The sequence below is a fragment of the Sinohyriopsis cumingii genome, chromosome 3, assembly GCF_028554795.1.
Source record: "Sinohyriopsis cumingii isolate HCF-2022 chromosome 3, ASM2855479v2, whole genome shotgun sequence".
In the NCBI taxonomy this organism is placed as follows: Eukaryota; Metazoa; Mollusca; class Bivalvia; order Unionida; family Unionidae; genus Sinohyriopsis; species Sinohyriopsis cumingii.
Genome location: NC_142963.1, coordinates 2,693,720 through 2,721,324, shown reverse-complemented (window position 1 = coordinate 2,721,324; position 27,605 = coordinate 2,693,720). Strand labels below are relative to the sequence as shown.

Sequence of the window (27,605 nt, the reverse complement as noted above, 5' to 3'; positions counted from 1 at the left end):
ACTTTCAGAAGTGGAGGTAACAATAGTGTAACGATGGCCGCTGTAGTGGCCATACTGGGCATTAGATGGATACCATTTTCATGTTGTGACAACTAAGCATCATAAGACGTATGTTGGTGAAACCCCATGTCAATATTACTTTTCGTTTAGAAGGATTAACAAAAACAAGATTTTCAAGATGGCCATTGTGGCAACATATCGGACATCAGATTGGCACCATTTTCATCTAGGAACAACTATATAGACATCATAAGAATCCTTTTAGTGCAAACCCATGTTGATATGGCATTAGTTCAGAAAGAAGTGGCGAAAAGATTGCAATTGACACCATTTTCATGTTGAACCGACTACATATCAAAAAATGCCTTCTGGATTGGTAATAGCAAGATTTTTAAGATGGCTGATGTTGCAGTCATATCGGACATCAGATCGGCAGCATTTTCATTTAGGCCTAGCTAGACATCATATGACGCCTTTTAGTGAAAACTCCATGTTAATATGACCATTTATTCTGGAGGAAAAGCGATAAGGAGATTTTCGACATGGTCGTTCTGGCGGTTATACTGGCCATCAGATCAGCACATATGCATCTGGACGAACTAGACATCTTAAAAAGTTTTCTTGTGATAACCATATGACAATATAATTTTCAACCCAGGAGGAGAAGCAATAATAAGATTGTCATGATGGCCTCTGTGCCAAATGAGTAGAGATAGGATTTTCAATCTACATTTTCATGTTGAATCAGCTGTACATAATAATAAGTCTTATGTGAAAACCCCATGTCAATGTTATTTTTCATTCTGGATGATTGGCAATAACAAGATTTTCAAGATGGCTACTGTGACAGCCATATCGGACATCAGATCGATTTAGTTTTCATTGAGGACAAACTAAACCATGAGATGGATATGTATGTAAACTCACACAGCAATGTTGCAAATAGATTAGGAGGAGTAGCGATAATAAATTAAGCTAACGGACAGACGGACGACAGACGACGGACGAACGAAGGACAACATACCATCCCACTAGAGGCCATACTGAAGGTCCGAGCGGCACCGTTTTCATTTAGGACCAACTAGACCATGTGCTGAATGTGTTTCAAGTTTCGTGGCAATCCTCAAAGAAGTTTTCGAGGAGTAGCGATAACATACCTGTGCTAATGGACGGACGGACGACGTACAACATACCATCTTACATGATCTTATATCTATGACCAGTACAGCTAAATAGTCATGATAAAGTATGGTCGACATTTAAAGGCTGTATTTATACTGACGAAATATTTATGGATTATGGATAAAAATAATTCATCCAGCCAAAACCCTGAAGTTCAACCTCGATTATAGTTATGCGTCTTTACGCACCCTTACACGCAGGCACACACACACAGTGCTAAAGGGATTTGAAATGATTAAAACTGTGTAAAGGTCAGTGACTAAAACATTGAGTATTAAAAGGATCATTGATTCTTGCACCACTTGAAGCTCTGGTATAAATGAAGATAGTTAAGAATAAAATACACAGTCCATTTTTAAAATTTAGAAACTGCGAAAGCCGGTCAAGTGCAGTGTTCGGCAAACGATTTTAAAAATCCTTCCGGTCGAAAGGGCACCACACTCTTGACTGTCTACTGACTGTGGATAATTACTTGGTTACAACTTAACTACAAGGATACATGAATGTTGACACATTCTCGATGCAATTACTGTTTTAGTAGTATGTAGGTAACGATCACTAGAATGAAGAATAGAAGAATATGTATTTATAAAGTCTGTATTAAAAACGAATATCTTACATAAAAGCAATTAAAGTTTGACACTTTCAAATGCAGATTAACCTCCCCTCGTATGTATGTATGTATGTATGTATGTATGTATGCATGCATGCATGTATTTTTGCGTGTGTGTGTGTGTGTGTGTGTGTGTGTGTGTGTAGTGTTTACAGCACTTCAGTACAAAATGGCCATATGGTGCAAACTACAGATAAAAAATGTTGTGATGACCTGCACAAAAACTGATAAACATAAATCTTCCACGAGTAAACAGTAAGTGCATAAAAAGTAAATTTATCAAAATTCTGTAAAATGTATATAAAATAACAGATGCAGGTACCCCATGTATAATCCTTAAAACATTGACATCTCTTCGTATACTTAACATTCGTCTATCTGACCGTGTTGAAGGCTACATGTGTAAGCTGCAGATATACACATCAGGACTGATTCAGTGATTCAAAGTAAATCGCTGAAACAAACATTAGGATTCATGCAATGTTTCAACGTAAACTCTAATTCAGTAAACATCATGATATACCGGATATACTCACTTACCAGACAGGTTCAACTTAAAACAACACAGACCCATATCTTAAGTCCCATAATAGGCTGGCAGATATGGGTCCAAGCTGTTTGTTCTACTAATTCGTTGTGGCCAAATGCATATATTTAAAGTTGCTGGTGCATTATGCAACGACATATTCTGGGTCTATGCAGTTCGCAGTAGGGTCCGACTTATACGCTAGTGCATACGGCAATCTTTATAAACAAAATTATTTTAATGATTTTTTTTCTCTAACAAAGACATCCCCACATCCCACGCTCAAAATATTTGTCTAGTCTTCCCAAGACGCATCTACCCTCAAAGCTATACTAGGACCAACAGTGTCCAAGAAACTGACGTTTACTGTAAACATTAACCGATATCACTGAGTCGTGAAATATAGGTGAGAGTGACCTTTATCTGGTGGGATAATGTTGTATTCATAATGACGCAGCCACACACGTTTGGGTGACTGGTGGCAACATACGTTAAAAAAGTATCTACACGCAAATCTCAAGGTGAATGATGTACTTGGCGACAGACGTACAGACGGACAACGGCAACAACTATATGTCTCTTCTACATTCGTATTATATATAGAAATATGAAGAACGCTCAGCAGCGATGAAAACAAAATTACACTTTTCAAATATACATATAACATCTCAGAATGATAGAAAACTATGCAAACGTTCGTCTGAATGATTGATTTCTAGATTGGTTTAATGTATGTAAACCATCAGGCTAGCGAAAGCGTGTTCGGTTATAAAATCTTGGCTTTACGTTTGACTGCTAATCACTAAGCGGAAGTCATGTGCCGGACTAGCGAATACTTAATTCGATAAATTCCTATGAATCCCGGTCTAATTGCAACTTAAGAATTACCTTGCAAGCGATACTATTGACACGAATAAAATTAGGCCAATAGTTTTCGCACTGCTTCCTGTAGAACGTTTAAGTGCAATCACCGGATCGTCCCTGTTAGTTCCTGGTCACCTTTTCCAAGACAAGGGGAAAAAAAAGCAAGCAATAGCTCCATTTGCAGCTTCAAAACAATGTCGGTAAATCCGGGTAGTAGCGACCACCATACCACCCCCAAGATACATTCATGCATTTAAAAAAAAAAATTCAATTGAAACTGATTTTGATATGATCCAACAGGTTTAACTCGTTTGAGGCAACTGAATTTGGGAGTAAGAAACGTTTTGGATTATGAAAATTTCACGTTCGACTTCAAAACACTTGCCCTGCAGGCACACGCGTCAAGGGCCGTGTCATACGTGCAGCATACAAATGTACGTGAAATATGATACCGAAAATTTAAATAAGTTTTCTCGACCTACTGAACGCACCAGCGTTGCAAGAAAGTCTTTTTGGAGAAGTCTTTAATTACAATCAATCCTTAAGAAGATTTGCAATGCAATGAAAAAGACAACCATAGCAGGTACTCTTGCGAGAACGTTCTGGCAAAACTAAAATCTTCGCAAACCTGGTATGGGCGTCATTTTTACTGCACATAACATCTCCTTGGCGATTGATTTTAAAGAACGTCATTACTGTCACTACATTTGATTTCCACAATAAATAACCTGTGACCAATTTACGGCAGGTCGTAAATCGCTGAAAATTTCCAAATGTATCGTATGCTTTCGTTGACTTTAGCATATTTTTCTTCACATGACTATTATAACAATACCTTAAATGTATAAACGTATTTATTACCAAATAAGAGATAAATGACGCAAAAGTCCAATCTCTCGTACAATTCATAGTGATACAACACACATACTGAGTAGACCAATTGTGACGTCACGTTTCACCTATGTGTATTGTGACGTAATTTTGAGCTGCGCAGTAAGTGTTTACGTTAAAAACCAGATTAGCTTAATAGTAGATAATATTAACTTTAAACAGTGCCCTAAGGAATTCGGTTACAAGATCCACACAACGTCCAGTATTACTCGCTTATAAGTCGCCAAACTACAAGCAACAAAAATCCAGATGTGTCCCGGCATAATAAAGCCCGCAGATCACAGTCTTATGTTGTTTATTCTACTCATTAGGCCAAAAACAAAATATGTGTTTCCGGTCGGAAGACCGTCCCTGTTTTTCGCTGCCGACCCTTGCACTTTTTCCCAAGAGTAATTTTTTGTAAAATTAAAACTTCTCGGTTTTGACCATTACTAGAAGCAATTAGTACATTATATATATATATATATATATATATATATATATATATATATATATATATATATATATATATATATATATATACTGTTTATTTAAAAAAGAAAAAAAAAACTACTACCTTCAATAGGAAACAATGTTTTGTCCTCCTCCTAACAATCGGCACAGACCCAAATCTGCTAGAGAGTTATGCACAGACCCAGATCTGCTGGAGAATTATGCGACGACAAATCTGGTCTGTGCAGTTTGCAGTTGGATTCGTCTTAAAAGCGAGTATGTACGGTATGTTTTTGGGATTAAATATGCCAGTTTTCAGAATAATATAAAATTTTAAATTGGTTTATATATTTTTGAAAGAAAAGAGTTAATATTTCCTAATGAGATATTAAAATATGAATATGTTAGTGGGAGAAAAAAAGGAGGTATCGTTACAGTGGCCATACTACTTTTATCTACACTGTAGCGATATCACTTTTGGGAAAACATTCTTTTCCCATTTAGAAAATATATCTGCTCTTATGTATGTTATTGAAATCAGTATTTCTATATTCATCTCTCTTTCTCTCTCTCTCTCTCTCTCTCTCTCTCTCTCTCTCTCTCTCTTCATCAGGATGAACTGAGTTTAATAAGTGTCACGACAGTGGAGCCTGAAGTAAACATTTACAAAACCAATAAGGAGTTGCCATCACTAAATTCCTAGAAACGAATTCCAAACGAACAAAAGTAGGTTTGGGGTTAGTTTTTGGCGTGAATCCTGCAAATTGTCAGTGACTGAACTACCAGGAACTGTTACTATTCCATATGTTGTTATCTTTTCCGCATCGTGTGCTTTTTACTCTCTGCGACAAATAGATATATAATTAAACGCTTGGTTAAATAGAAAATTAAAATTGTTTAAGTAGCGAATCGTCCTCTCAACACGATGATACTCATGTCTGAAAACGATGGAGAAATCGGGCATTGACGATTGTTGATTTCAAACCGAAATTAAGTGACATCGAAATTTGGGTGTAGTGCGTGTTACCGAGCGTGACTGAAAAGCTTGTCAAGTACCAAGATTTCACGTCTGGATGCAGAAATTAATAAATGAAAGAACCCTAAAAAAAAGTCACAATCACGAAAAATATTTTGTTTAAAGGTGTTACGCTCTGAAATTTGATTGATGCGACCGTTCTCTGATGTTTCTACAAAAAACCCACTTAAGAATGCTTACTTTTTCAATCCGTGCAATAAATGTGTTGACTAAATTAAAGTCTCTTCATTTTCATTTAAAAACAGTCACTAATTCAATAAAATGCACAATCTTTCTAAAAGGTTGCTATCCTAGAATAATTGTAAATTTTGAACTTCTTTTTACCGATGAAATAATGCAGTCGTTAATCGCATTGACACTTATTAAAAAGAAGAAGAAAAAAATCCATGCACATCGACGTTTTGTTTTTCTTTTTAAAATATAAAATAGAAAGAAAATTTTGGGAAATATTTCACTCGTGAAGAAGTGGAAACGTTTTGTAGTGTCACTCGTAACTTCGCCACTTGTGACAATACAATATTTCTCACTTCACGAGTAATATATTTCCTTTTATATAACTAAAAAATAAAAATCTTCTATACGTTACACCGATGAACTGCAAATTTAGGAAGTATATATGTTTAACCTAACTGAAATTATCCCCAAAGAACATTTGGTGATTTTGATCATTTATTTTGCCATAACATGTAATTCAGTAAACATATTTGAGGCATGCATGCACATGTTTGCTTCTGTGTTCTTGTGTGCATGCTTTTACAGTGTCATTTTATTTTAAACGAAAATATGTTTCAGGGTACTGGAAATCGACATTTCAAGAAAATGGCATCTTTTAATGCCGTTCTTAAAAGTATCTAGCCTAATAAAAATGAACTTGTAAGAGCAGTAGACGGCGTACACTACCGCTTTGGCAGCAAGTTCATATTAAATGTAAAAACAGGGTCTCTCTTTCATGTTTTCGTATTTGTTAGATTTAATATATTCCCTGGTCTAGACTAAATTGTAATTCAGTTAGTACCAATATTTGACCCTGTAACATTAAACGAATCGCTAATCAATTAAAGCCCTATTTTCTAACTTTTAGCTCCATCAAAGTAGCGATTCAAGTTCTATAGCTATTAGGATCAAGTACACTCGAAGTTCAAAGAACGTTTTGGTCAGGGAAAAATGGACTAAGTTTACGGTAACTATGCAAAATGAACACGTTAATGGTAATAGTTAAAGATATTATTTGATTACTAACTTCCTTATACATTTCCTTCATATTTCTGCTTAAAAAAAAATGAAATCCAGCGAATTAGCTATGTGATCAAATGTATCAAGATTTACGTGAGGCACAAAATTTGTCACAAACTGTCTAAGCTGCGTTAACTTATCTGTAAATAGCTACACTTGAAAGAGACGACGGAAAGTTTAAGCGACAATTATTTTTCCGGAACCAACCGAATCAGATGTTTTCTTTGACCTCCATCGCAAAAGACAAGAGGTCGAACTAACAAAACAAGTTATTTTCCTGCTATGCTTATAATGCTGCTTTCTATTGAATAAAAGTAAATTCTTCATTTAATAGATACCTCTCGGGAAAAAAATTAGAAACATCATTTTCTTAGGGACTTCTATACGATGATATTTTAGATAAGTGGCTGAATGATTGCGAAGATACCCATTAGTGAAGTGACAGATTCAAATGAATCGAATACAGCGTGGCCCGCATTTCACACGTGTCAATAACAGGGCAGCATGTTAATAACACACAAATACCGTGCTGAATCAGGCCAAGAGATAATACAACTGAGCTTGAGCTTCAGATTCAGTTTTCAATATCAGCCAATCACGAACATTCTTTCAAAAGTAAAGCTACGCAATTTGTGATTTCGTGACAACACGATCTGAAGCTCAAAATCAGCAGTTACGTGATTTTTACGCCTCATTCGAGTCTCAACGGTTTTAAAGTAAAGATATTTCCTAAAATTTCTCATATAGTGCATAACAAATTATGCTAACATACAAACCATCAGGTAAGGATTGAGATAAACACCCACTGAAATGATCCAATGAACGGTTTACAAAATGTAAGATTTTTCTGTAAATTAATACGTCGACATTAATTTAAGGCATAATCTTGTCTCTCAGAAATAGCAGAGATTGCTCTGAATGATATCGCACAGTGTACTGTATAACCAATGAAAGGCATCAAATTGGAAGAGGAGTTTTAAGCATGCTTCTTGATCTGACTACCCCAGTCACTACCGTGATGGCCATAGCCAGGCCATTGTAATGTTTTATGAATGGGTTTATGACTTTTTATTGCCTTATCTATCTAGTTCTTGAGAGAGAATCGACAAGAAAATCATGCCTCGCACCTCTCCGTGGGACTTAAGGCATTCACTTTTGCAATGAATATAAAAATGTAGTTTTAACTTTCCTGCCTGGCAGGCACCTAGCCAGCAGATGCTACACAAGGCACCTTAAAGATAACCCAAGAGTATACAACCGGAAGAGTGCAGATACTTTTCACTGGCAAAAAAAGGATAAATAATTCCACACAAACAGCCAGAGTGGCACATAGTTTCCCTAGAACAAGTATGTTTGTAGCTTCCTGATTTGGAGTAAACGTGGAGAAGCACGTGAGTTTTGTTGCCTGCAAATGATTTCTTTACTCTTGTATACATTTTTAATATACCATCCACGCTATTGTTGATTTGTTAACACTAAATAGTGTCATCTGGTTCCTTTTTATTGAGGTATAAAGTGATAATATCCTCAACACATCGTTCAAGGATACATGTGAAGAATGACAGACATGTAATAAGACAGGTCAGAAAACCTATGTTCCACATACACCATCACAGGTCGGTAGTAAGACAAAACATAAATTAATAACACCGTTCTCTCCAATCGTCTATTGATCTTTGGAATCTTACTATATTAAAGTTAGATATTTAGACTCTTATGATGCAATAGGCAGATATGTTGTAATTTAACGATACAATATGTAGATATTTAGAATCGTGCGATACAATAGACATATATTTAGAACTGTACAATACAATATTGAGAATCGTGAGATAAAAAAGAAAGATATTTATAATTGTACGACATAATATATAGATATTTAGAATCTTGCGATACGATAGACAGATATTTAGAATCTTACGATACAATAGCTAGGTATTTAGAATCTTACGATATAATATATAGATAAACAATAACTAGAAATGTAGAATTGTCCTGTACAGTAGATAGATAACTAGAATCATACGATACAGTACCTAAATATTTAGAATCGTACTTTACAATGGCTAACACATTTTACACTTTCAGCAGTGTGAATTTTTGTTTGACACGCATATTAGGTTCTCTCATGTTTTCATAATGCAATAGTGTCTTCAACTTACCGTAACCATGGTTTTGTCGTTTATGTTGAATATAACCAGAACTACTTCTAGGGTATTTCAACAATTGCATGTCCGTATCTGAAAGTGTCTGAATTACTATCTTGTATTAATACTATCGCCTACAGTGTATGTCTCCTTAATAATTCATATTATAAAGTCGGTATACCTTCAAAAAAGTAACACAAAACCACGATTCACACATACAGATGCAGCTTGAGGTAATTATGCCATACAATGTATCTTTAATTCTATATAATGATACCTTTCACAGGCGGAAACATATCATTTTATTTTGTAAATCTCTTGAATGTAAATGCAAATTATATCACGTGAATAATAACTCTACCATCGTAAAGTTTAAAGAATCCAGGCCCTTCTCGACCCTAATAGTCACCTCAAATCCATTCCACCTAAAACGTAAGTCATTATGAGGATTAAAATTATGGCCAGATTCTGTCATTATAGATGAACACATGCAGCCATGATAATGTACAAGCACATGTATCTATATTTTGCAAAGTCGCAACTGAAAGGTTAAAGCACCTGGGAATTAAAAATAAATAAATAAATAAATAAATAAATAAATAAATATTCTCACTGAGTTCCATATTTGTGGGAGATAAAATAGATACAACAATGTATTTTAGCACTCACAAAATAAAATATCCAGATACTCGTGCCGGGAATTTGTATCAAAGGTCAGGTCACATGTTTAACACTCGGCTGAGAAAAGATAGCAAAGTTCAGCATCTATGCGGTTTTCCAAATTGTTCTAATTGCAGCATATTTCACATTCTTAAGATATAACGGCTGTTAAGCAGCTATGTTAAGGGGAGAGGTCCTTTTATCAAAGATAGTGTGCATTGCTATGTTAAGGGGAGAGGTCCTTTTATCAAAGATAGTGTGCATTGCTATGTTAAGGGGAGAGGTCCTTTTATCAAAGATAGTGTGCATTGCTATGTTAAGGGGAGAGGTCCTTTTATCAAAGATAGTGTGCATTGCTATGTTAAGTGGAGAGGTCCTTTTATCAAAGATAGTGTGCATTGCTTGGTTTACGGTGTATGGTTCGCACGAGTAATTGGAATATCTTCCCCTCAACCGTTCACTTCAACATATTCTCAGATTTAAAGCAATTTTGACATCCTTTGTAGACCTTTCCAAGAATATCACCGCAATGAAGAAATGTTACCTTAGAAACATAAACGATACTCCCTCTCCCAGACGTCTTGCTATGCATACATTTTGTTGCTTTTCTTTAAAACCGGTAACAGTGTTTTTATTCTTATCAGGAGAGCGGGTTATATGGGGTTGGGATGATGACACGATAAGAACTCAGGTGAGGCTCGACCCATAAAAAAACAACAAAAAACACAATACTTACGTCTCAGGTTTAGGAACTGTATTCTTGTAAAAACTGCGAATGGTAGCGAAGTTGGACGGTTCTGCGGAGATAGCAGTGCGTTTGGACCGTTCTTTAATGGTAAAGGGTCCTCCTGTATAGGCGGTGGCGGCTGTCTTATGGACATCGTTCTGGACGACTGGTTTGAGAATGGAGCGGTACTTATCCAACTCATTCTGTAGTGTCTGAATCAATGCATCCTTCTCGTCCAGTTCGGTTTCCAGCTCATCTATTAAATCGTCTCGTTGTCTCAACTCCTCCACTTTCTCCCTAAGGGCCAACTGAAGGTCCCGAAGAGTGCCCATCTCTAACACTTCTGAAGGCATTGAGAAAGACACGATTGATACAGGCCCCTTCTCTAATGAATCTCGTCAAAAACTGCACGCTCTTCTGTGCGAGAGATATCTCAGAAAGAATAGCGTACTGTGGCAAAAGAGCTGGGGAACTTCTTTACATACAATAGTGCAAGTCTTGTATCACAGATCGTTGGACTTTTGCATACTGGATTAAACCAAATGAACTGAAATTACTGCTACACCCCAGAGGATCACAAAACGTTCGTTTTCTTTAATGCTGGAAGATATGTCTTTTTCTCTTTAAAGAAGATTAAATGCAGAATTCATTCTATGTTTTTGAAACCACAGAATCGTATGTCGTTGACGATAAAAATGAATATACTAAATGTACTAAATATTAATTTTGTCATTTTTTTTAAATATGACGATTCAGAAAATCAAGCGGCATTTTCCAAACAATTACTATATAGTTACAATGACCAAGTTTGTAACATAGATGCTACATACGTGGTCAGTTAGACTCTCGGGAAAAATGGATTTCGTACAGGGCAAGAGTGAATTCAATCACAAAGAAACCAAACTTAGTCAAGTCTTTTAACATTGCAGATACATGGATATAGAAGAATCTTGACTTTTGCCACATGTAAAAAGTTATTGTTGATTCAATGTTTGGAATGTCCATTTAAACTAAGCGTATACTCCTTTTCAATGAGTTCATATTAACATGACCAAGATGGCCATAAAAAACAATGTTACAAAATCAGCATTTCACGAATGCAACACGGAGCAATAAATGTAATAGGTACACAACCGAATACATACGAACAAAAATGAATGAACCTTCCACACAATATAAAATTAAAGTAGTCTGATATTCTTTTACTCATATTCGTCCCTTGACAATAAGCACAAACGAATACAATACATTTCCCCCAGTATTATCATTTAGGAGAAAGATGCGGGAATTTAGGTTCGACTGGGAAGATTAAACAGTCCATTACACCTCCAACATACGAATTTTTTCCACGCTGTAACATCGGCTGCCCCATGCACCAAGGCATGCTGCCCACCGCTTTCTCCGTTTGGAGGCGGCAGTATGTGGAAAACACTTGCGATAACGTCAAAGTCAAAAAGTTACACGGAATGCTGTTTGATCACATATGCAACATGTATCTGGCTCTTGGGATATCAGATGGTGAACTTGCTGCAGATGTGGAATGTCTCCCGTTGATATGGTACCCTATAAAGATTTCTTCTGAATTACACCATTTCTTTATTATTACCGTATCAAATTGAACTATCTTAATGTCTTTAATGGCATGCAGGAAATTCAGTTTATCCATATAAACATGTAAAATATGAATGCGATCATTCTCCACAGGGCCATCCCATAAAGAAATATTTCATCTAAAATGGAATTAAAATTGATAAGTATTCCAATCAGTGAAACTATGAGACAAAACTTCCCACATATTTAAATGGCGTTGTAACGCCTACAAGTTCTAGGACGGCAGCATGCCAGATTATTCTTCTGATGCAGAAAACAATGAACATACACCGACGTTAATATGTTTCCAACCAAATCCGTATATGATAACTGATGCTGCCTGCGTCGGCACGTTTTACATGTATTTCCTTAAACTGTTCAATACCAGTAGATTGAGGTTAACACATAAATCGGTCATATAAGCATGCAAGTGTTACGCTGGTCTACATTATACCAAAAAATCCGTGACAGTGAAAATCTGATTTGACCTAGTATTAATCCAGTAAGTGATATATCAATAATCCCATTTTAAATGTTGCACTTGTTGGGAAACGTATATAAATTGGATACTGTCCGCTGAAGTCAAGATATTTTACTTTGTCTATATAATTATATCAGACAATGACACGTAAACCCAAGCAATCGAAACTTGTCTCAGTGCCATATGCGGTTGTGATATACATTAACACATTTTAGCTGTTAAAGACGTTGTTACCGTAAAGCCAATTAAAACACCTGTATTTAGTATGGTCTCAGAATACTTCCATCCAGTATTTATGGAATCACTCTCTTCCCTTCGAATTTTCTTTGTCTTTTGTGTTTTGGAATATAAATTCTGATTCACTGATTCGCATATTAGTTAGTGCTTGTTACAAGGTTCATTAATACACTGTGAAATTGCCATTTATACTTCGAATATGTGCTCGACTCGTAAATTCACTTCACAATTCACACAAGGAAGACTTCAGACTGAACTCCAACGAATGTTAACCTGAATGAAACTTTTTACAGACACCGCTCAATAACTTAGAGCACCAAAACTGTAGCACGTGCCACTGATCTGACTTGGAATTTCTGAAACTAAATATATCTTTCTCACTTTGTAACTGAATACGAATCCAGGTCTGCAAGGAGTGCTTCGAGATAATTCTCGACAATGTTTTGTTCCTTGAGGTCAAAGGTCAAACGAATACGATTAGGTGATAGACTATATAAAATAGCAAGTATTTTGCTAGCAAGTAGGAACAGTAGATAAGAAGAAAGACGGAGCATCGGTTGCGAGGGTCAATCAGTAAGTACAAACTTCGGTTGCAGTATCAGTACCAAAGTCGCTCAAATCTGCGCGAGGAATCTAATAAGCTCCCACTATGTGGTTGATTAGAAATTAAGCAAAATAAAAATATTTGCTTAAAAAATACAAATAATACATAAATCCCCAAACAAAAAAGAAACAACAGACTTTACGATAAATGAGATACACATAATGAATGATATTTTCTTTTATAATGTTGTTTCCAAAACAAAGCTCAGACGCTCATCTTTGGAATACTGTTTCGAATATCTACAGCTGTCTAATATAAATGAAAATGCTAAAATTATTTTACTTTCAACTTGAAATATACAATGCATTTCTTTTTTCAATTAGAGGATAAATATCAAACTGTTTCAATGCAAAACTCCATAATGTAAGGTACAAGTGTGGCTATGCAGCTTTATGTTTGCTAAACATTGTCTAAAACATTGTAATCGTGTGTGAATTAATATGCTTCTTAATGTCAGTAGTTTTTTATTTATGTAAACGTTATCAATAATCTTTCCATATGCACTCTTCAATTAAAAAATGTAAATTGTTCCCATTGGCTTTTTATTAGACACCATTACAAAAGAGAGCGAGTTACAGTCTGAATTTGGCTGTCTTCGAGAAATCTTGCTCAGCATCGTGATCTAATTGGCTGTTTATATATGACATATCGAATCACTGACATTAGGATCCTTAAAACACATAACAAGACCCATGTACATGTTAAATGACAATGCTGAGGGGAGTGGGCGAATTAACAAAACATTCAGTATACCACTTGATTAACCACATCCTCTATAGTTGTTTTCTTTGCAGATTGTTTGATGCGGTTCGATAACTTACTTGCGTCAACTCTACCAATCCTAAATCATATATACCATAGGTCCCCTTCCAACCTCTTAAGTCGAACTATCGTATAAGCAGAAACTCTTAGTCATTTAATTCGAATTTTTGTCATGGGCAAGCACCTTTATTTTTAGAATTTTATTCGATATCCTTGCTCTCCCCCTTTCTCCATGGCTCGATCTTTGTTAAAAGTGTAACATGTGACAAAGACATCTATAAAAAGAACATAGCTGTGTCTAGATATGATAACAGAAATATTAATTTTAATTCCAGGGACAGCATTATCCCTAGGAAAGGATATTTTGGAAGAAACTAAATGGGTGTATCTATCGATGTGACGGCGCAAACACAGAATTATCAAGTTCAGAAAAATATTTAAATGACTATAAAAAAAATTAGCATGGTGCTTCTTTTAGTTTCCTGCAGGCGTCGTTAACATCGAGCGTCAAGCTTGTAAGTAATAACTCTTTCATACTAAAAATATGTTCAGGAACGTCTCTTATTCGAAGTTAAGGACAAAACTTCCATACATTCTTTCAAAATCTGAATATGGATTTAGAAAAGACGCAGCCTACTAAAGCTATGATGAAATAATTGCTCCTGTTCTAAATATTTAATTATGAAACAGTATACCAGTCAATTAATTTAACGCGGATATCGTCGAAATCATTTTTCACTGAAGGACAATGTGTGCATGGTATGATATAATCTTCTTAGCACCTTCTTTGAGACTGTCCTAAATTTAGCACTGGATGACTAGTTTCAATAAATATCGCGTAAACATATTTTCAAACGAATAAACCATTTCGGCATCTTCTTTCATCATCGTATCAGCTCGTGACCTTTACATGGTTATCATTTTCTTTCGGCATAACCCCGTGATACGAGTACAACTCTTCTTCAACTCCGATAAATACAGGTCCCGCGTGTGTTGCATTTATTTTAATTTCGATATGAAGTCGCTGTCTAGACGATATGCACAAGGGTCGAATTACAAAGGGACGACATTATATTGAATGAAGAATAAATCGTGTTATCTTCCGGGTCGAAGTTCCGATTCTGAACCGCGGGATGTGCAAGCTATCAACATAGCATTTATCATATCTACGTACCCAGTGAGTGGGCTGTCTGACCATGACCATTCATTTGATATGCAAGCCAATGTTTTGGAAACATTACAGTGATAAGCAAGCCAAAGATTCGGAAACATTACAGTGATATGCAAGCCAAGGGTCTGGAAACATTACAGTGATATGCAAGCCAAGGATTTGGAAACATTACAGTGATATGCAAATCAAGGATTTGGAAACATTACAGTGATATGCAAGCCAAAGATCTGGAAACATTACACAGCAATAATGTCTATAACACCGGCAAAATTAAACACGTCCCAGAACGCTGATAACTGTGATGAAAATTGGAGTAAATGTTGCATAACATTTGTATCACTCGAAATTCAGACGCTTGCCGAAAGTTTTGTCGACCCAAGAGCACAAGCGAACGATGGCACTAAATATACCCCCACTTGTAAGTCAAGTCAAACCGCAAACAACAATTTTTTTAAAAATCTGCCATAGCATAATGTGCCTGCAGACCATGGTATATGTTATTTGTTCTACTGATTACTCCTAATAAACTGCGCAGACCCAGATCTGCGGGCGCATAATGCTACAGCAGACCTGGGTCTGTGCAGTTTGCAGTTGGACTCGGCTTAAAAGCGAGTGCATATGGCAACTCATCCATACAGTCACATTTTACCATGCATCCAATAAAACAGATTACTTAGTACATAATGACCTAATGTTACTCGTTACATAACGAATCCGAAAGTAAACTACGATAATAATAACAATAATTCCTCGAAGAGACTGAAGCTCTATTTGGGGTGACACGTAACAATAAACTATGACGTATGGACTAGGCTTGCAATAAACTGCTGCCTGCGAAGGATAGCGTATGTTTTGTTTGGGGGTTTGATGGTTAAAGAAAGTTAATCCTGTTGGCTAAGCTAAACGAGGTGGTGTATTTCCCCGACGAAATTAAATATTTTAAGTAATTTCCCTTGCGGAATTCGGTAGTTCAAGTTTTGAAGGGAAGTCTGAAGGATTCCGAAGAATCAACAAGTCATTTTGCTCGCTGAGAGAGAGAGAGAGAGAGAGAGAGAGAAGAACTACAGCAACGCTGACCTGTCACCAACATTGATTTGGAAAGGACCGGAAGCAATCAGGTTATGCTAACATGCCGGCAATTTCAGTTCGAGCATTCACTCGATTTATACTGAAATTTGTTTTATCTGTATAACAGATCGCCTGATTGCATTTTGCATAAATTTTGCACTTATATTTCTAAGAAAGTGTTTCATTCAAAAGGCATGTTTGAATTCATTTTGTTTATGTAATTCATTAAATTGTTATATTTTGCATACGAAGACTAGTGTGTTATATTCTATATCTTTGCTAAGATCACTGTTATACTATCCATTATTTTCATTTTTTATTTTATTGTTTACTCCATCCGGGCAATAACACCGTGGTCAATAACCTCCTTGGTAACGATAACCAAATCACCATAACAGGTGTGGGATCATATCACTCCCTCAGAGAAGGTTTATTGCAAATAAAAGGTAAGAGCCAAGTAAATTAAATGTTTTCATCTATCGGAAACGGAGGTTTCACCTGGTGTAACCCGAATGTTACAATTATGGCCACGTGACTAACACCGACCACACAAGTGATTATAATGACGGTACTAATAAATATCAGTGACTAATAGCCGTACGCTGTAATGCATTTGTTCTTTCATTTTTGCCCCCGAGAGTTCTCAAACAGCAATTTGATTAGCAATTATAGTGTATCAGTAATGTAGTCAACAGTCCCATAAGATTAATACTTTCTTCATTTCTGGACAATATAATTATGTACATATATCAGTCCGAGTTTCCTCTGCCCCTTGCCACCCCATTTTTTATATTTGGACATTTATGTTGGGGAGTAGGGTCAGAGCCCACTGCCTGTCGAAACGTTGGAATTCGCCGACACCATTTGAGGCAAAACACAAACTTGCTTGTGGTTATAAAGAACGTTGGTCTCCTAACATAAGAATGATATGCACTGTATCAGCTCAAGTTCTATATGTGTTTGTTATGCACAAGGTGAAAATAATCGAATGGTGCGAATACCAACATATCTGATGTTTCATAGAGTAAAATCCCTATTTCCCATCTAGTGTATATTTTAATTACTTGTAGCATACTCATGATATTCTTCTTGGTCTTAATATATGAACAGGCGGACAGAAAAAGAGTCAAGCAAGCAGACAGACAGACAGACAGACAGATAGATAGATAGATAGATAGATATATAGATAGATAGATAGATAGATAGATAGATAGATAATAGATAGATAGTTTGATAGATAGATAAATAGACAGACAGACAGACAGACAGAGAGATAGATAGATAGATAGATAGATAGATACTTAGTCACCCAAATATGGAACAACGTAACCTCATACAAAATCCCAACATTCCTTTGGCATGTATCAAATTCAGTACCAAACAGATGAGACATGAAATTAAATTTTGTGAAGGACTGATACGACATCCATCATTTTGAAACTTATCTCTTGTATTATTTAGATTCTCAAGTCTTCTATCTAGAGCAAAAATCATAGGGTCACATATACGTTACAGGTAGATAAAACACGCACTTGTCTCTGAGATCATCGCTTACATTATGTTAAAATTTTCAGATGCAATAACCATCAAATTTTCAAAATAATCTCCCAAAAGTACGAAACTGAATCAAAACCTGCTACTTACTCGCCCTAACAAGTAATGTGGAATTGACGAGGGTTTGTATTCATTATAAATCCTAACACATAACGTGGAATTGAAGAGGGCTTTGAATTCATTATCAATCCTAACACAACGTGCAAGTGAAGAGGGGATTTATTCACTATAAATTATAACCCATAACGTGCAATTGAAGAGGGGATTGTATTCATTATAAATCCTGATGTGGAACTGAAGAGGACTTGAATTCAGCATCAAGTATTTGTACATAATATGATTTGAATAGGGCTTGTGTATCATCATAAGTCTTAACACATAATGTAGTATTGAAGAGGACTTGTATTCATTACTAGTCCTAACACATAATGTAGTACTGAAGAGGACTTGTATTCATTACTAGTCCTAACACATAATGTGGTATTGAAGAGGACTTGTATTCATTACTAGTCCTAACACATAATGTAGTACTGAAGAGGACTTGTATTCATTACTAGTCCTAACACATAATGTAGTATTGAAGAGGACTTTTATTCGTTACTAGTCCTAACACATAATGTAGTATTGAAAAGGGTTTGTGTTCCCATAACGTTGAATGAAAGCTGGCTCGTATTCATTAGTTCGAACACATTGTGGTATTGAAGAAGGCCTGTGTTTATCAGAGAAGTCCTAATACATAATGTGAAATTGAAGAGGGTTTGAAAAACCTAACAATGAAAACAGTATCAAAAGCTGTATGCTATTTGTGGACACGGACAAGTTTCATATTAAACTATCTACACCTTTTGCACACACCAGGTGAGTCATTGTATTATGTCATACCAATGTGACGTTTATGTATGTACCCAAATAATGTGATATTACGCAAGACTTATAGGTTACTCATTTGTATGAGAAAATATGAACGAGTTTTTGGATGGAATACTGCACGACCTTGGGAGTGCAGTATATCCTTCCGACAAAACGAGTCCATATTTTCCCATACAAATGCAGTAACCTTTTTATTACATGCTCATTTTTTTTTTATTCTACCTAAGGCTTAATTATATAAACAAAACACACTACAATAAACAACGTAAATGAATGTATGCCGCATGCCAGACTAAATAAACAAGCGCATATTCATCATTACACAAATCAACATTTTTACTGCGCACATAACTCCGCCCAGATAAATTTGAACTTAGTCGCGCGCTCTACATAACTTTCGAAAGAAAATGGCATGTCTAGTTAAAATTGAAATTTGGAGGAATACTGTGAATGAATGTGCATTGCAACAACTTTTCCACTTGATCTGGAATTAAAAGGTTTTGGTATTTTTCTCGATTCTAGGACATTTCGTGATTATGGACTGGATTTGTATGTTACAATTTCACATGAAATACATCAGACTGAAGAAGCTAGGGAGAGGCGTGTTGACGTCTGCAAATGTATTTCTGTTTCTGTCATTGAATGTTTGAAATCATAATGGGGGAAAAATATGAAGTCTTTCAATTGCAATTATGAAAAAGACGCTATGGTATTTAATGCTGATTTCTTTTTGAGTGCAGTAAGGAGGATGTAATTGCACTTATCATCGAAATTACAGTACAATTTCGAAATGTGTAATCCAGATTGAGAACATATGACATGGCTCATGTAATTCGGATTTGCAGAATTAATAAAATACATTTTGAGGAAATTCAGGATGTAAAACTATAAGTATATTTTATTTGCCATTTTTATCACCAGCTAAAGAAGAGAGTATATGACTTGTCACTTGTATGTTTTTGTAAGGACCTTATCTTGCGTCTGTTATATTCTGTAGCTAGCTTAAATCCGAAACATTGTATCAACGCGGAATGCGCCAATGCAGCTGGTATGTGACAGTCCACGAAACATGTTTTAGTTCATTCAGAAACAAATTTAAACAACCACAACGTAAAGAGCATCTTACGCGAGTGTACATGATTTGTTTACAAATCAAAAGTATTGTCGTCTGCGTCCATTGTTTGTTTACAATAGAAAGTAGTTCCTTTATGCACGTGAATGCTATATATGTATTGTCGCGCGGGTTAAATATCGGGTAATATTGCACTATTCTGACAATGTAAAGTTAGCGGGGGAAAAATGAGCATATAATAATGTTTATTCTCGATCTGACGGTAAGTGTAGACCAGTGATGTGATTTGTATCAACACGTTAGTGACGTTGATTTATTATATTCTAGAAGTTGTGGTATTCTAATATGACGCTTTTGTGTGACCTGAGATATACTTTCCTTAATAAAACTTTTGCTCTGTTCTCTTCTTCTAACAGATAATGTGGTATTGAAGAGGGCATGTATTCATCATAAGTCCAAACAGATAATGTGGAACTGAAGAGGGCATGTATTCATCATAAGTCCAAACAGATAATATGGAACTGAAGAGGGCATGTATTCATCATAAAAAAACAGACAGTCGCATACGACGAACACGAAGCAAATAACGTCTTCATATTAATTAACTAAATAATAAATTCAAATGGCAGTGAATCTGATGATTTAAAAACAAAATGTTCAGTATCTGTACCTAATATCTGGCTCCCTTTTTGGCACGAAACCTTAATCACATGTATGCAATTTGCCCATACTCTGAAGAGAATGTGGAAGGCATAATTATTCCTATTCCCAAGAAGATAGTAAAAATATAACAACTGTTCTTGGTATTTCTTTCGCTAGTAGTTTTGCTAAAAAAATATTTCATTTTGAATGAGGTTGAAATATTCGGTTGAAAATAACAATATTATGAATAATTTTAGATTGATTTCCAGTCAAAGAAAAAATATTGATTGTACATTTGTTTTTGTGTTGACATTAATTAGATGTTGTTTCAGTATTAATTAGATGTTGTCATCAACATAGAAGCATTACGCAGATTTCATCGACTTTTGGTGTACATTTCGCATGATATACAGTACCAGTAATTGGAGTAAATTACTTACAGTTTATGAAAATACGACTTTTGTTGATATGCTTTGAAGAACTTATGTGTAAGTCAAGCATTGTGTTTGATATTTGAATTGAAATTCCAAAATTTTAGATTCTTTTTATAGTAATATCAGTGTAAAACACGGTGTGTATACACTATTAAAAACCGATTAAAAATTTTAAAAATATTTATCTTGTGTTCCAGTGGGAAATACAAACGAACCCTGAATTGAGCTGGATAAACGTTACCTCAACTTTGCAGTTGAATATGAAAACTGTATTATCTGTACCATCTGCAATATAAATCAAATGGAATATGAATAATCACTTATAAGTCGAGTCAAACTGCGAACAACAAAGATCCTGATCTGCCAAGGCATAATGCGCCTTCAGATCATGGTCTATGTTGTTAATTGTACTGATTACTCCAAACAAACTGCACAGACCCAGCTCTGCCAGCGGATTATGCGCCGGCAGATCTGGGTCTGTGCAATTTGCAAGTGGACCCGTCTTACAAACTAGTACGAAGATTGTTTTCTTTTTCTTTCTGGTATGTCCTGCTCTTAATCCGGATAGTAATTAATTAAAACGATAATACCACTTTTAATCTCATATGAAAAGAAAATTTAAAAAGATCTTACATACACACAGACAAAATTAACTAATACATTGGCAAAATTTGTAAAATTTCGTATGACACCAAGAAAAATCGATACTTCATAAATCAGAGATAAATATTGATAAGTTACTGCACATTTAGTTTGCTTTTTTTAACTGGATACTGTTTAATTATAAACATTTTATTATAAATGCTTTATGACACGGCAAGAGGCCGACTTTGCGCTGTGCCAGTCAAGAACTTGATTTCTGGTAATACAGGTATTCAGGCGGGAATTCTGTCCAAGACAAATACGTTTGCAACGTCAAACTGTAAACTATTTCCCCATACCTCCCATCATATTACAACGAGAAAACGCCGTTTGATTAAATTTAATAAGGATCAATCTCAATTTCAACAAAAACCGTAAGACAGCATTCCTCCATTATCAAATAACCACGTGATTATAACCGTATCTAAAAATATACCTGGTACTTTTGTCGAGTCTGATTAGCATTTTTAAGGGAAAACAAAGGCAAGACATGGAACGAAAAGTGTCTTTTATAAATCTGTCTTCAAATATATAGTCGTGAAAACCTAATAAAATCTTCTTCGTAGTTATTGCTTGTAAATTTCTTAACTGAAGCAAAGAAGCATACAATTTAATGCCATATTCATTAACATAAAAAATATATGCTTAACCAGAACTTTGTTCGTGACAAAACCTACCTTATACTAATGTCGACTTCGCAACAAGAAATTAATTCGTTACTAAACGATTTTTTGATTTTTCATTTTTTTTATAAAGCACTTATAAATCATATATATGTCGTTCCACTACAATGTCACCACTTGGCCAACGAGGCCTATATTAAATCAATATTACCATCTTTTTAGATCAAGTTTATAGTTTCTTACATGTCTTCGTTCCTAAACTTTCACACTAAGTCTATAATTTTGAAATGTGTATTAGTATGAAATGTGTATTAGTATGTGTTTGTGTGTATGCCTGTATGCGTTGAGAAAGAGAGAGAGAGAGAGCTATTGAACTCGGCCCATTCATTCGTGATTAAAGGGAAGTAACTCTACTAAGCTTATTTGATCATGCCAATATATTCTTGAAAAATCGTTTCCTTTATCTTTTCTATTGGAAAAGTATACGCGCTGAGAGAAGATATAGTTTTATTTACTTGAGAATAATAAACTTGAATACTAATTAACAATTAACCGGCAATAATTATCTTGGTCTTGGAATAAAATCGGTCAAGCATGTTATAGTGTTTAATACTATTTGAACATCGATTATCAGGAGTAGTTAAAACATTATATGAGATAATATTATATATAGACGATATCTACGTTTTTTCGAGTACATGAAAGGAACAATTTCACGAGTGAAGTTGAAACATTGTAATGAATGAATGGCGAAGCCACGAGTGACAATATAAAATGTTTCCGTTGAACGAGCGAATTATTTCCTTAAATTTACTCAAAAAGGTAGATTTTTCTTTTATTATATAATTTTTAGAAGGTAAAAACCCTCGATTTGCATGATTTTCTTCTCCATTCAGTTCATTAACGCTTACACTACATCGATACCAAGAAGTTCCGAAAGTTTACAACAATTATACGAAAGAGACTTTTTACAAATGTAGCTTCCACATCTAATCAACAAAATATTGTGTATTTTGTCAAATTAACGCCTGTTTACACATGAAAATTACCAGATTTTTATTCTCGTCAACACTTTCTTTCCTTGAATGAAACAATAAACATTGATTGATGGGGTTTCATAGAAACATCACAGAGAGGTTGAATCCAATATACATCATCTTTAAACAGACGATTCTAATAATTTTAAGTATTGCGCGTTTATTTTAAGGATTTTAGTCCTTTATTTTTACAGCATTCAAACATGAAATGTTGTGTGCTCTTGGCAAGCTTGCATCTAAAGGTAAAAGTTTTATATCTACCCTTCTCCAGTCCATAAGTGCCAACAAATAAAAGTCCTATATCTACCCTTCTCCACTCCACAAGTGCCAACAAATAAAAGTCCTATATCTACCCTTCTCCACTCCATAAGTGCCAACAAATAAAAGTCCTATATCTACCCTTCTCCACTCCATAAGTGACAAAAAATAAAAGTCCTATATCTACCCTTCTCCACTCCATAAGTGCCAACAAACTTTATGTTTTTTCTTCTTTTGTTGATTTGAAGTTACACAATAACATGTGCCTACTGTAAACAATTATTAGTTACTGTCTGACATTATTATAATATTGTATTTATTATCTGTTCATGTTATACCTCATTAGCATTTTTTTAAAGTTTGCAGTAATATGCCTACATTATTCACATATGAAACATAATAACAACAAATATTGTAAAGAAGTGGAGAGATAGAAATAAGCTTGTGCTAGCTGCTCAATCCTCCATATTTCTTGTTTAATTTAATGTAAATTCTACAGTGACATTTATTATAAACAAATATCGTTTAAACAAAGCATGCAGTCTAGTTAGGTAACGGACGCTGCACCCATGTTTCGATTGTCACCTAATTTTGGTTCGTAATGAACACTCATCAATGCCCGAGTTTGTCATCGTTTGAAAATATGACTTTCATTGTGCTGAGAGTTAAATCGCTACTTAAGCCAATTTTATTAGTATATTTAATCAAAAGTTCGTCCTAAAATGTGTACAGTTTTTATACGATATTGCATGGGTGACATAATATCAAATAGCAACAGGGCATACAAATTCAGTCACTGGCAATTAACATTAGCAATGTGGACGCGAATAATAAAAGTCTTAATATTTGAAGCTTATGTCTGGAGTTTCTTTTGAGGCATTTCTTGATGGCTCCTCCTCGCTGACTGAATACAATTTGACGGTCTTGGTATATTGTAAAATCTGTTCGTCCTGAGAGAGAGAGAGAGAGAGAGAGAGAGAGAGAGAGAATAAATGAAACAGGCCTAAATATGAAAATAAGGTTTGAATGACATAATAAGGGCAGATATATTTCTTACTTGGAAAAAAGAAAGTAGTTCCGAAAGTGATTTCGCCTCTGTGAAGACAAAAGTGATATCACTTCTACACCTTGAAAATGCTACCATGTAAACAGCGTCTTTTACGACTACTGTTAATTATTTTCAACTAGCCTTTGTGTACCTGAAATACAGTCTCTAGCCAGTACTTAACCATAAACAAAGTCGAGAAAAAAATGCATCATACAATAATAGTACTGGTACTTTGCATGAAATATAACTTCAGACCCCATGAAAACAATCTCTCTCCTATCACACTTATAACTGGACAGGAATGTGAAGGTCTGCTAGGAATGAACCAACCGGAAAGACTGTTTAACAATGTCTTTCTTTCCTGATTCGCCTTGTGTGACGTACATACTCCCCAAAACTGGCTCAGCCAGTTTAGTAAGAAAAGTAGGTCATTACAAACACTATTTACTTGTTTGTGTGTTAAAGTAATTTACAAACGCGAATGCACGCATGAAACTGCACGAACAGCCGAGAGAGAGAGAGAGAGAGAAAGAGAGAGAGATGTCGATCCATCCCCATCAAACATGCTCGTGAATTAGGAAACGTACACTGCTTCTTCATACTTCGTGACAGACGGATACTCTATTTACTCTTGTAATGTCACTTTATCTTGCACAAATGTGCGAAGGACAATCCAATATTAATATTACTTATAGCTAACATGCCTGATACACCATTCTCATGTTATGGTGTGCTTTTCTTGATTTGGATTTTTAACGTAGCTTTAACAATTGTTCAGTTATATCACTACGATGTCTGCATTGTAACAGTTTATAGTGATGTCCTAACACATAATGTGGTATTGAAGAGGGCTTGTATTCATTACTAGTCCTAAAACATAATGCGGTATTGAAGAGGACTTCCATTCATTAATAGTCCTGACACATAATGTGGTATTGAAGAGGACATGTGTTCATTACTAGTCCTAACACATAATGTAGTATTGAAAAAGGGTTTGTGTTCACATAACGTTGAATGAAAGCTGGCTCGTATTCATTAGTCCGAACACACTGTGTTATTGAAGAAGACCTGTGTTTATCATAAAAGTCCTAATACATAATGTGAAATTGAAGAGGGTTTGAAAAACCTAACAATGAAAACAGTATCAGAAGCTGTATGCTATTTGTGGACACGGAAAAGATTCATATTAAACTATCTATTACACCTTTTGCACACACCAGGTGAGTCATTGTATTATGTCATACCAATGTGACGTTTATGTATGTACCCAAATAATGTGATATTACGCAAGACTGCTTATTCTCGATCTGACGGTAAATGCAGACCAGTGATGTGATTTGTATCAACACATGTTAGTAACGTTGCTTTATTATATTCTAGAAGTTGTGGTATTCTGATACGGAATCGAGTCACAATTAGTACTTCCAGTTCAGTACCTACGAATGTAGTTCTAGTCTATTTTTAGAACATTTTTCCTCTCTCATACTGGTGGTGATGAGTTGTATTTATGCATTTTTGGTAGGGATTTAAAGGTAATTGTTTATTCTTGATAATATAAGCCCAGGGTGTTGGTGTGTATTTCGGCGACAGTGCATTATAGTGATGTCCTAACATTTTAAGGTAGCCTTAACAATTGTTCAGTCATATCACTACGATGTCTGCAGCGTAACAGTTTATAGTGATGTCTAACAGTGGGGCATCATGCCGCAGACATGTAACATGATGTCCCACCCATTCACATTATCCTGACACCAGGCCGACCAGTCATAACACGAACCTCTTAATGCTGAGCGCCAAGCGAGGCAGCTGTACGTATCCTTTTTGTAAGTCTTTGGTATGACTTGGCCGAAGATCGAACCCACGACCTGCCACGTCCGAGGCGGACGTTCTAACCACTAGGCCATCGGAGTGGTTGTTTTCAGTTACTACAATGTTTCTCTTTCTGTTAGTATGGGAAGAACGAAAGTCCAACAAAGGAAGTACTCTTCTACTTAAATTATAAAAATACCGGTATGCCAAGAAACAAATCTTATAAAGAGGTCGCCCTCTAAAAGAAGACCATCAGGTAGGTATCCTCCAAATACAAAAAAAATCGCCTACTATTTTTTCGGCGTTTTGACTCTCTATTAGCGTATGTCCGGTGTACAATACACCAGTAGATCAGAATCCATGCATTTATTTCTTTATGCTAATATTTTCAACGTATTTCGCAAACACTGATCCCTTGGTGCGTTATGCGGCTACTGATCTGGCTCTACGCTTTTCAAATTTGGGTTAGCATCAGCGGTCAAATAGGTATATAGAACGACCGCGGCTGTTCAAAATAAAACGTCCAAGATACACTGCCGTTATTAGTATCATAATTATTCGAAGCTGGGATATAAATACATGAGCTCTCAAGATCTAGAAAGTAAGAATACCATTTTAAACCAAAGATAAAACGGACATCATATCTACGCCTTTCCAAATTTTATTACCCTACGTAGAAGTTCTAATTTATTGGTCCTCGTGTCGCAACGGAACGGCTATAATTGTATGGCCCTTGTCCAATAAACTCTCCACACGAGTCAAGAGGTCTAGCTGATATGATATACAACAGGGGTGCACAACCTTTTTCGGCCAAGGGCCAGAGTGCATTTTCTCAGATGACTCGAGGGCCGCAAACACTAATTTCTTTAATATAGTTACTGTTCATGGGCCAGATTTCAGTGTTGTTTTAATTTGACCTGATGGCCGTAGAGAACACGTTCGCGGTTGTCCACCCCTGATATATAATCTCGCCACATACACTCACCCTAAAATAGGTCCGTTTGTTTCTGTGACAGGCCCGAATAGTTTGATTAATCACTTGCTGGTCGATCTGAGTTGCCTATCAGAACTATGTACTTATAACAATCTCGAAGCACGCAAGATTATCATGCAACACTAACTATTGTTTAACGCACACGTACGACAAAGGTTTAGACACTAATGGGTGTGTATGTGTGTGTAACATCACTGATTTATAAACCACGACATATTCAGCTTTCAAGTACAGCTTACCAATGAATAGTTTCTTTGCGTGTTTAATGAGGAATTTTCCATTAAAGTGTCAAATCAGAATTTTGTGAAAGTACAAAGTATACGTCGACAGCAGTATTTGCATTATTCATGAAAACGGACGAGTTTTTTTCGACATAACTAAAATGGCGTGGGTTCTTC

General features: G+C 35.5%; 1 protein-coding gene across 4 annotated transcripts in view; it reads right to left on the bottom strand.

Annotated features, from left to right (window-relative positions):
- LOC149802350 (cGMP-dependent protein kinase 1-like) overlaps positions 1 to 27,605 on the bottom strand; it is a 383,724-nt gene that overhangs the window by 224,814 nt on the left and 131,305 nt on the right. For 3 of the 4 annotated variants that reach the window (XR_016420027.1, XR_016420026.1, XM_089951576.1), the window contains exon 1: positions 10,321 to 12,884. The exons of the other annotated variant lie outside the window; for it this stretch is intronic. Coding sequence is in view for 1 of the 3 variants with exons in the window: in XM_089951576.1 (XP_089807702.1) it covers positions 10,321 to 10,664 (344 nt within the window). In the remaining 2 variants the exon portion in view is untranslated. Of the gene's footprint in view, positions 1 to 10,320; positions 12,885 to 27,605 lie in introns of those variants that run through there. 4 annotated transcript variants of the gene reach the window in all.